Below are 11,836 nucleotides of genomic sequence, written 5' to 3'. Positions count from 1 at the left end.
TCGATCAGACGAACGAGATGATCATCAGTACCGAGCTGGCGAACCGGATGTCGCTGTTCTATGCGCACGCGACCCCAATGCTGAAGGTGCTGAGCGAAGCGACGTCCAAGTTCGTGCAGGACAATTCCGACAACGTCGACAACACGACCGAAACGCTCGGCACGATGGCGAAAGTTTGCCTCCGGATGCTCGAGAATCCGTAAGCACAGAACAGCGTTCCCTTTTTTTTTCTTTAGTTCCTATTAGTGGTGGGAGCTCGGAATTGGCTCTACCCGGTTCCGTTTTTCCGTTTTTGGAATCAATTCCGGAACCGATTCCGATTCCGGAGCTGACTCCAATTCCGATTCCGGAAACGATTCCGGAGTTGATTCTTACTCTGAAGCCGATTCTGGAATCGGAGTTGGCTTCGAAATCTACTGAGAATGGATCGTTTACGGGTAAATTTGGGTTCTTGGCGGCTATCGATTGCAATGTAGCTGCATAGGACCCAAAAGCCTATTCTCATGGAGATACCGAAAGCGAACTTGATTCCGAAGGCGATTCTGATTGTGGAACCGACTCCGATTCCGTAGTCGATTATGGAGCCGATTTCGATTCCGGAGTTGATTCCGAATCCAGATTCGATTTTGAATCCAGATTCGATTCTTGAATCGATTCCGAATCCGAAACCGATTCCGGAGCCGATTCAAGAGCCGATTGTTGAAACTGACTCCGGACCTACTATCCGGAATTGGTTCCACAAAAAATCGGAACTAGTCGGAATCGATTCCGACCAAAACATCTGTTTTCGTAAACGATTCCGGAGCCGATTCCGACTCCGGAGCCGATTCTTACTCTGGAGCCAACTCCGATTCCGGAGCCAATTTCGGAATTGTTCCGGGACCGGTTCCTGAGCCTATTCTGAGTTACGAAAAAGATTTCGGAAAGTGACTCCGCACCTACTATTCGGAATTGATTCCACAAAAAATCGGAACTAGTGGGAATCGATTACGACCAAAACTTCATTTTTCATATAACTACCCAAGTGACATTTGCTCGAAATTGTTTTTCCATATCTGCTCGATTAGTACTCGATACGCCTGAAATTGTAAATTTGTGTGTGATCAAGTGTGTTGAAAGCGCTAAGATTTGGTGAGTTCGTAAATTAGACTTTCTTCTATTGATGCACGATGCCGTCGAGCTAATTTTACATTCGTAGCTTTGATTTTTATGAAAAACAAAGGCAAATTTTGTGTGACATTATTTTATAAAAAATCGATATTATTTAAGTATAAAATGGCTACATGACCAACTCTAACGATAGGAAACATCATTTCCGAGCGAATTTAGAACAAAACAACGAAAAAGCTGCATCACAGTTGATTTTAAAGGCCTTTTTCTAAATTCCCTTAAACTGGTGCAGTTTAAGGGAAGTTTAAAGCTCCAGTTTAAGGGAGTTTGCTCGAATTCCCGATTATTCGTGCTCGAAAATGTCAATTGGGTAGTTGCCATCTTCAATCGAGCTTACAATTAATCTCCTTCTTGTCTGGTTCCTTGCAGCAAACTGTTGGCACAGATCGAGCGGGAAGAAACGCACCTGCTGCTGCTGCGAGTAATGGTCGGTCTGGTGATACTGTACGATCACGTCCACCCGGTCGGTGCGTTCGCGCGGGGCGCCCACGTCGACGTGAAGGGCTGCGTCCGGTTGCTGCAGGCACAGCCGGCCGTCAAGCGGAACCGCTGCTGAACGCGCTCCGCTACACCACGAAACACTGAACGAGGACAACACGCCGAAAAACATTCGAAACCTGCTCGCAGCCTAAATAAGGAAAGAAGAAAAAAAGAAGCACGCGCCCCGCGCATCAAACGCACCCGAGACTGCATCAGTGATACCAAAAGCGCAAAGAAGGAGAGGAGGGAGAAAGGCGTGCGGTTGGCCGATTGCACGATTCCTCCTCCCCCTGTTACTAATACTATCGCTAAAGCTACTACTACTACTACTACTACTACTACTACTACTATTATCATAACTGTACGGATCTTTGTTTGGCACTTCAAACGATTCAACGGAGAACCGTAATGAAAGGCAGGCTCGTGAAAACAGGAAAAAACACGCGTGTGTAGTCGCAAGTGCTTTCCAAGTGGGGTAGTGAGGAAGCATATTCCTTTTCGGCACTTCCAGTGTTATGGGAAGGAGACGGTATCCGCTTCTACTTATACAGCATACTTTTTTCTGCACAAAAAAAACACACAGACAACAGCATATTAGCCTAGAACAAACTACTTTCTTTTTTTAAGATTATTTTGAGGTTTATTTGTCTCTCTTTCTGTTTGTCCTTTCCAAACTCATTCTAAAACTAGTGAAATTTAATTATGAAACCGAAATCCTACTTTTTGCACCCCTTCTACTCATGAATTTGTTTTGTGTTTTAGAGTGTGTTAGAAGCGAATCTTACGCTTTTTACTGCTACTGGCGCTGTTTTGTTAGATATCGTGTAAGTTTTGTTTGTTTTTTGTTTATCACCACTGCATCACACTACGAAGTATAAGATGACGCGCGAATGCTTACTTTTCTATACGTTATTAGTGTTCTAGGCTAATTCCACGCGCACGCATTGCGGGGGGGTTCTCGGTGCGTGCGTGTGTGTTCTGTAGGGGCAGGGCAAGGAGGGAGAAGAAGCGAGCGCGCAAAATGAGAGAAACAAAGATTATGAGTGTTTTTTTTTTTAGTTTAATTTAAATCGAACAAAACCGTATGAAACTATCTATCCTAGGCATTTAAGTGTATCTTGATAAAATTATAATTAAAACGAAAGTGTGCGAAGTGGTGGGGGGGGTAGCACACCTCCCATTTACTACCGCGCACACCCTTTATAAATTGTATATGTATGAAGAATTGGGAGGGCTTGTGGGAGGCGGGAAGAATGGTAGTGTTTGAAACGGGCGGTGCAAGGCAAACAGTGACAGTTGATGATAGCAAACAAATGAAGTAAATAAGCATGTAACGTGTGATAAGAAAACAAAAACAAAAAAACCGGAAGTGAGAAAACGGCTAGTTTCGGGCGGAAAAAGCGCTCACATCAAACTTTAGTAGGCAAGGCACAGTTCTTCTACCGGGACATTAGCTACTTCAAACGAGGACGAAGGAAGACGAGCGACAAGCAGTTGAAAAGAGAGAGAAAGAAAGGATAGTAGGATGCTAGAACATTGTTTAGTTAAGGATAGTAGAGCCCAAGGATAGAGAGAAGAGATTGTTTCAGTTTTTTTTCCATTGAAACCACTACGTACACAAGACATATACACACACGACCACCGCCGTTAAAACACATTCGAACGCAAAAGTTGTTAGAGAGCACAAAACCTTATCATGCGTGCAGTGGCGGATGCACCAACGGTACAGCCCAAAGCTGGCAGGCGCATCGAGCGCGCACGAAACACCGGTTGTGGTTAAACATTAGTTCATGTTTTAACTCTATCATTAGTATCGTTTGTCGTATAGCTGGAAAAAAAGAAACTAAATGTCGGGTTTGTTTGTTTCATCATTATCATTCACAGCAGAAACGAACGAACGAACAAACGCAATGAACGAAATCACAATATATCGAAAACAAAAATGTACACCTTACCAATACACTGCTGCTACCACGAATTCAGATGTGTTCTATACTATTTTACAAAGCGAGAACAGCAGCATACAGCTGCCCCGTGTGGCAATTGAATCAAGCAAACAGAACAAACAAGCAAATGCGGAAATATCCAAGCAGACGAACAAAACAATGGAAAGTGAAGAAAACTTGTTGTTATCGCGTAAATCTTTTGAGAATCTATAGAACATAACACAAACACACACACACACAACAACAACAAAACACATTAAATACTTTAACAATTGTAATAGTGATCATAAAACATCACCAAATGTATCATCGGAATATAGTGTAACAGCGAACATTATTTAAAGCAAAAAAAAAGTAACACAAAAACATTCGAAACGAAGCACAAAATGAGGCGCATATTATAAACATAAACACGCAAAGTCTCTCTAGACAAAGTGAAATCCGTAAATTACAGCAAACGCCACGCGCACGTTGAATGTGTTTCCTTCTTTTTTTCAGGATCGATTTCATTTCATAGCTAATATTGTCTTATTTTTCTGTTTGTACACGTTTTAACGACGAAACACATTCGCTCACCACGGGTGGCAATTGATCAGCGAGAACGAAACCAGAGTACGAGTAATTTAGCAAAAAAGAAACATATTTGAATCGACCGGTAGCAGATTCGATCACAAAATTGTATTATCACTAATCCCTAAGAGAGATTAACTCGTGCGTTAACGTTAGTTTAGTTCAGATTGGTAAACTATTGCGAATTATAGACAACAAAAAAGACTATTCGGATGATTGTGTAATTTGTTAAGGGGGTAACGGAGCAGCGAGAGAAGAACCTCTTCTCCCCCCGGGCTATCAAAAATTGCCTTTTTGTAGAGAAAATTTTTCCTGTGTGACAAACACGTTTAGCAAATTCTCGAGTACTAACAATGGTTAAAACATACAACACAATTGCTGCTGTCGTGCGCGCGCATTTATCATCCCCCCCCGTCGATAAGCATTGTGTTAGTTATTCGACAGTAAAATCCTCGTTACTGGCTAACCCAATTAAAGGAAAATGGTTTGATGCGTTTTCTCTATTGTTATCGTTACTACTGCATCGCAAAGAACTACTGTACGCCACCCAGACAGGCACTGTCTCACAGTGGTGGTGTGTAGCACAGTGTATGAGGGAGGGAAATAAGTGCAAAACTTGACTTGAGGGCCCGAGCACGATGTAAGCAACACATCTTTCCACATTTAGTATGAAAGAAGCGTAGATAAACGATTGAGAAGAGAGGCAGGAACAGAATGTAATTCAAACAATGCTATTGTAATCGAAAATGGAGGAGGGCCTGGAAAGGAAAAGTCCGTGTAACCAGTAAAACAAAGACACGAAGACGGAAGCTTATTCAGCTAATGCGCAAATTGCATCAGCGCAGCATAACCCAACCACACAACTGTGCATCGAAATAGTTACTAAATACACAGAAAAGAAGACACACGAAGGCAAACACAAATCATCTAAGCAAAAAAGCCCCCCCCCCCCCCACTATACACAATAGGATAAGAGAGAAATGAACAATAACTAACCCCTCCCCCGGCATACACAGCACAGAACGTGCAGAAGGACCTTTGGTGATGAGGATCACGGGGAAGCTTACCACTATAGAGAGAGATGGATGAGTGAAAATGTGTATGTTGAGCGAGAGCGTGTATGCGTGTGTGTTTGTGTGAGCGTGTGCTGGAACTGTGACCCCCGGACGAGGAGAAGAAAATAAAACCAAAAATTCCAAACAATCTATCCCTACACAGCCCGAGCTTGTTGTCACGAAATCCGAGAAAAAAAAGCGATCGATTTAATGTAGAAGAGGTTTTATTGTAATGCTTGTTTCCCCCCCATTCCATAAACGCAGTCAGATTTACGTCTTGCCGTACCGCTTGATGCGGAACGCAGCCGGCAAATGTTCGACCATCGAAAGCGCATTGGCCTGGATCGCTACCAGCTCGCTCTCGCCCAGCCATTCGATCGATACCAGCCGCGGTGCGTCGCGTACCATGCGCAGCTTGCACTTCGTTAGACTACCCTCGCCGTCCTGCTGCTCGCTGCCGTTCGCGACCGGGCGCCTTTTCTTGGCCCGACTGTTTTCCTCCTGCTGCAGCACCTCCTCCTCAATGTCCGGCCCGAAGCGAAGTGTCACTATCTTCGATCCGTTCTGCAGCACCATGGCCGATTCGTGGCGTGGATCGAACGCAATCCCACTGATCGGATGGTTCGGGTCTGTGCCGGCCGGCAGCCGCAGGTACGTCGAAAACACGAACGTAAACTGGTCGAAATCGTACACGAACAGCTTGTGGTCGGAGAAGGCCACCGCCACCCGCGTCCTGCCCGGCTGGAGGGCAAGGGCCGTCGGTGGTAGCTTGTAGCGGGGCAGCGAAATCGAACGCTTCCACTTGGCCGCCGTCCGCTCGAACACGACGATCGAGCTGGCCAGATCGGCACACACCAGGTACCGGCTGCACTGGGACACGGCCGACAGGGTGACCATCTCGGACAGCCACCGGCCGGCATCGATCGATTGCTTATGGTCCCACTCTTCGCTGTCGTCAGCGGCGGCACAGCTGAAGAAGTTGATCGTACCGCCACCGGTACGGTCGTACAGGAACAGGCCCTTGGAGTCGGCCGTAAACTGCGCCCGATAGCAGACGGCGAAATGTTCGGGCGTGTTGCGCACCGCACCAGGCGCGAATTGACCGGTTCCTTGCGGTTGTAGTCGTACCGCAGCAACCGGACAATGTGCTCGGTCGAGTACACGATCCAGCGACCGTTGGGTGCGATGGCGGCGGCCAGTATATGGCCGTCGTTTTTGCTGCGTATCTGCAGCACCTTGTTGCCGCCGGGGGCCGGCGCCGGTGCGTTGGCCGGCCCGAGCGTCCACACCTCCAGATAGTTGACGTACTTCAGCAGCACCAGCCGGCTGTCGGCCGCCACCATGGAGGCCGGCCCCGGCAGCAGCGGAAAGTGCGTATCGAGCGCGAACGGTGGCGAGGACGTTACGAGCAGCGACCATCGATACCGCCGGAGAACAGGTACCGCCCGTAGGTGGCCAACGTTTTGATGTCGTGCGTGTGGCCGCGCCGGTTGTGCGACCGGACGAACAGCTTATCCGTCCGCATGCTGCCACCGTCCGCCCGGTCGAACACGCGTATGATCGGTTCCACGCCGCCCACGAACACGATGTTCTTCTCCTCGTTCAGCGCCAGGCAGAGCAGATCGGCGGTCGAGACCAGGTGCTGCTCCAGCACCGTGCCCATCTGCCCGTCGTACACGACCAGCTTGCCGCGCGAATCGGCCGACAGGATGGTGAAGTCCTTCAGCACCAGCACCGCCCATACCGTCGTTTCCTGCTTGTTGTGTGCGCGTCCGGTCGTCATCTTGTGCACCGCGTGACCATTGCGCACGTCCCACACGCGCACAGCATCGGTTGAGCCGGTCACGAGGAAGTTACCCGTCCAGTCAAAGTTGCAGCACACGATGCGGCCCTCCTGCTTGTCCAGGATGCGCTCGTACGCCAGCTCCTCGTTGTCCAGCCGGTACACGTTGATGTAGCCGCCCTCGGTGCCGACCGCCAGCAGCCGCTCGTCCTTGCTGACGTCGACGCACCAGGCCGCATTGCCCGTCACCAGGATCGACTGCTTCACGCACGGTATCTTGCTCAGGTCCCACTCGATCAGCGTGCCGGCGAGACTGACGCTGAACAGACGCTGGCCGGCCCAGGCCAGCCCCTCGATCGAGACACCCTCGCCGCCGGGAATCGTTTTCTCCAGAAAGGGCGCGTACGCCATGTTCCACACCTCGATCGTGCCATCGTCCCTGTTCGAGAGAAAGTGCACAAATGCACCCGTGTTTCGATAAGTTTAGGCCGCTTTGGACGGGGGAGGGCGGGTGGTTACCATGCGGTGCTTACCTGGCCAGTGCTAGCTTCCGCGACGACTGTCCGAACGATGAGCAAACGATGGCACGGGGCAGTAAGTTGTAAAACCTCACATCGTGCAGCTGGCACGCCCCGTCCGCTTTATCTGTGACCATTTTTTACGTGTTTTAGTGCAAATTCCTACATGCGGCTAGGGAGGAAACCACACACCACGCGCACGTGTTTTGTTGTTTATTATTCGGAGGGTTTGTTGTGACAGCGCGCCTCGTACGGTGACAGTTCGGGTTGATTGTGTTTTGACAGCTACCCGCTGACAGCTTCGGAGGTGGAAATTCAAAATTGTCGTTCAAGCGAAGCCCCATTTTGGAAACCTGCTTTCGTATGTCGATTTACAAACGATTTAAAAACGCTCTTGGTGTGTTAAGTTGAAGTTTTTAAATGCAAAGGAACTGATAAGATAGAAAATGGCTAAGGTAAAAACAGTGCAGCTTATGGATGCCCTCCAGATCGCCGTCCCCACATTATCGTTGGCGCTGTGATCGTCCCACGTGTGATGGTCATCCTTCGGGGTGATGGTAGTAGGCGCGTTATTGGTAGCGTTCTTGTTTGATTGGGCTGCATAGCTGCATTTGTACTCGGCCTTGTCCCCAGCTCTTTGTAACTGTGCTACGACAAAACTTAAAAAATCTGCTCTCATCAATGCTCTGAAACTCTTACGCGTCTAGACGCCAGACAGGAAAAAAATTTTCGGCAAATTCAACGAAATCAACAAAACAATGCAAACAAGCAGCGTTCTAGCACCTTTGACCCAGGGGACATTGGGTGATGTGTTGTTCCTCTGGTTGGCACAGGTAGCGGTCGGCAAACTTTGCAACCGAAACGGGCGATATTCTGAAAAACTGATCGTTAAAAGTTCACGTGAAGAGCCAACCAAGTGCTAAAATGTGTGTAAGTTCTATAAAATATATGAAAAATATCGTGAGCCGCACTTTGCCTATCGCTGGCGTAGGAGAATATATACATGGATCGGACTCTTCTGGCATCTGTGTGGCAAACGAAATGGTTCGTGCGAGGTCGAATAAAATCACTTGGAAGATGAACTGAAGCCTGCCTTTATGTAATGTATGGAAAACATTGTAATATCAAAAAATAAACAAAGATGTTCCATTTTAAATGGAATAAATTTGAACATCTCAATAGTCCGCCTAGTAGACTACCACCTGAACTCTTCTCCGTAGCATGTTAACGAGAGTTTGTGCAGCGCCCTCAAATTCCATGTCATTTCTGTGCCAAATTTAATATTGAAATTTTGCATAAATACAGCATTTCAATCCTGAATATTAACATAAAACATAAACTAAAAAATATTTCATTCCAAATTTTACTTCCCGTCGGCATATTTCGACCGCGACCGACCACTGTGCGGTCGCGAACAGTCAGCGGCGAACGGGCAACCGATTTTCTTTGGCAGAACTGTTTCGCGTGTGCGCTTGTGTACGTAAGTGCGTGAGCGCGAACGGACGTGTGTGGAAGCGTGAAAATCGGACGGTGCATATATAGAAGCGCTAGCGTATTCAACATATTTCAAGAAGCAAATCGCAAATCGGATTTCTGTACACGCCATCAGCGTAAATCGTGCAAGACAAGAAAAGAAAAGAAAAAAGTCACTTGCAGTGTGCGACACAGTGCGAGAGAGGTAAAGAGTTGTGTTGAGAGCCCCCACCCGCCTTGTGTGTTGTTTTCTGCTGTGTTGCTGTGTGTTGTGTTTTCTGAGGGCAGGTAAAGCAGCAGCACACACACACTCACTCACGCTCTACGCCATGATTGAAAATCCTTCATCGACCTAGCAACCGCAGAAAAGAAGTGCGAACTTTCTTTTTCTTCCCCCCCGGGTTTTGGATTTGCTGCTGCCCCGTTCTGTTGTGTGACTTTCTGTGTTTGTTTATGTATGCAGGAAATTGTACCGTGTGTGCATGTGTGTGTGTGTGTGTGCGTGTGTACCGCCCAATGGTGGTGCGTAAGAATTTATCAGCGAGAATTGGGCTTTTCTTGTGCGTGTGCTGTGAGGCGCTGTTGTGTATTTGCAGCGCTAAGGACACACCGTGGAGCCGTGTTGCTGCTGCGGAAAGTAATGCTTAGCTCCCGTCGAAAGGAAACTTCCATTACAGCAAAAACTGTCAAAACTTCTTTGCTTTCTTGGATTGTCGTGCGTTGAATTTTCTATTCCCTGCAATGGCAGTGAAGGTGTGAAGGAGAACAGTAGCAGTCTGTGTGTGTTTTAAGTGCGGCCAATTTCCACATTGTCACGAGACAACAAAAAGGAAACCTGTCACAAGCGAGGTTTGCAATACATACACACACACACACACAGTGAGGGGCTATTTTTATACTTTTACATTATTTATTGTACTCCTTTCATTGGCTTGTCTTCATAGAACGAAAAAAAACAGAACTGCAATTTACAATAGTACAGCATAGCTTATCAAGGTACAAGAATATTCCAGTATTGTTGTATTGAAGAGATATTAATTTTTTACTTCATTTTCGTTTGCATGACAGAACACCCCAAAAAAGTGATCTGCATTTCCCTCGGTGATCATTTGTGTGGTAGCATAAGAAAGATATCTCTTCTCTCACACACATACACACACACACGCGCGCACAATTTCTTTACTTCCCTTGGATATCGAAATCGGTGCATCGGGCCGCAGTGAAAAGGGGGACGGACGGACATACACACACGCACACAGTGGAAACGTCGTCTCGCGAGCAGCAAAACCCCGCAAGAGATCGCCGCACATCACCCCAAAAAGGGAGGATTTTCTCCCTTTCGGTTGGCTATACTGTTTTCCATCTCTCGTTCGCGCTCGGGCACGCGTGTGTGTGTGTGTGTCCGCTGCGCGCGCGTACAATAAATATACGTACGTGTCACGGGGAGAACGTGTAGTCTCCCCCCACCATTGTAAGATGGTTGCTTTTTAATGTTAAAAAAGAATTTGGAAACAGCACAGAGTTTACACCGAACGGATGTCACATTTCGTCTCCGTTCGTTTTTTTTAGTAATTTTATTCAGCTGGGTGTTGAAATCAAGTGCGACCAATAATCGCTTCAAAATCGCACCCGAAATGGGAGCAAACCGGAGAGAGATGAAGTGCGCGCGCGAGAAAGAGAGAGAGCGTGCTAGAAAGAGATGGAACGCGCACACGCTTTCGCTTACCCATACCATAGCAGAGAAGGAAGGTTTTGATTAGCGGCGCCACAGGCAACGCACACACACTCGCACCATAGTAAGCTGAGGCGCGCGCGAGAGATCGACTGTTCGGTTTTTACACGGAGTGCTGTGTTGTGCCCTTTTCGTTATTTGGCCGTCTCGCTAGCTTCTCGCTTGCCGTGTGTGTGTCCCCGTGAATGTGTTTGCCCTGTGGCGAGAGTTGTGCAGTTGTCGCGAATGTTGGCGGCCACTGGCGGTGTGTGTAGTTGCGCGCACCTTCGAAGCGTACACAGGGGGGAGAGAGAGTAAGTTTGTGTTGATTGGGAAAAAAACTACTATAAACACACCGCAAAACACTTCAAGCGCGCTATCAAATCGGAAGGGGTGTGTGTGTGTGTGTGTAAAGAAACGGAGACAGATGAAAATGGATGGCCGTCTACGTGGTGTGATTTTCAGTGGAAACAGATTTGTCTTCATAATTGCATTCTTAACTTCTCGCTGGTGTGGTGCATCTTGTAAAGGGTGTGTGTGTGTGTGTGTGTGTGTATGCGTTTCTCGCATTACGATTCGACAGACACACACACGCACACATAGCATCTCGAAGAAGTTGCGAGTTGTGTGTACGGGCGGAGAGCGTGTCTGCAAGTGTGCATGTGTGTGAGTCGACAGTTGACAGTAAAGTAACACGCTGGTGTGCATGTATATGCGCTCTTCTCCACTGCGTTTACAGTCGAGTCCGACTGCACGCTGCGTGCGTGTGTGTGAGTGTATACCGTTGTGTGACTTGTGTGGTGTCGCTAGTGAGCAGCACACAGCCATTCGTATTTTTCACCCGTCAACAGCGCATCGAAACAAGGATGCCAACAGTGTTGCGCGAGTGTGACAAACAGCTGAGACACACAGTGTGCGAGGATCTGTGGCTAGGGCTTGCCGTTGTTGGCGTTGGTTCCGCGCTGAGTGTATGTGTCGCTGCTGTGTGTATCTAATCGATTGCGTTATTGATTTGTATCCGGTTTGTGTGTGTGTGTGTGTGTGTGTGTGTGTGTGTGTGTGTGTGTGTGTGTGTGTGTTTGCTAGTGCGGCGGACGGAAGTGTTCATGTTTTCAGGTTTTTCATTTTCT

At 47.7% G+C, this 11,836-nt stretch overlaps 2 protein-coding genes across 2 annotated transcripts; one reads left to right on the top strand and one right to left on the bottom strand.

Annotated features, from left to right (window-relative positions):
• The first annotated feature begins 6 nt into the window (after positions 1-6).
• Positions 7-2,147, top strand: LOC121603201 (CYFIP-related Rac1 interactor B-like). The gene is given in 4 exon segments (XM_041931904.1): positions 7-199; positions 1,540-1,709; positions 1,712-1,750; positions 1,753-2,147. Coding segments are annotated over 4 exon segments (441 nt in total). The 5' UTR covers positions 7-17; the 3' UTR covers positions 1,803-2,147.
• Positions 2,148-5,427: 3,280 nt separating this feature from the next.
• LOC121603202 (U3 small nucleolar RNA-associated protein 4 homolog) lies at positions 5,428-7,981 on the bottom strand. Its single transcript, XM_041931905.1, is given in 4 exon segments — positions 5,428-6,276; positions 6,279-6,635; positions 6,638-7,443; positions 7,538-7,981. Coding segments are annotated over 4 exon segments (2,070 nt in total). The 5' UTR covers positions 7,660-7,981; the 3' UTR covers positions 5,428-5,491.
• Positions 7,982-11,836: the final 3,855 nt, after the last annotated feature.

This window comes from Anopheles merus, unplaced genomic scaffold (genome assembly GCF_017562075.2).
Source record: "Anopheles merus strain MAF unplaced genomic scaffold, AmerM5.1 LNR4000915, whole genome shotgun sequence".
In the NCBI taxonomy this organism is placed as follows: Eukaryota; Metazoa; Arthropoda; class Insecta; order Diptera; family Culicidae; genus Anopheles; species Anopheles merus.
This window is presented reverse-complemented; position numbering and strand designations above follow the sequence as displayed.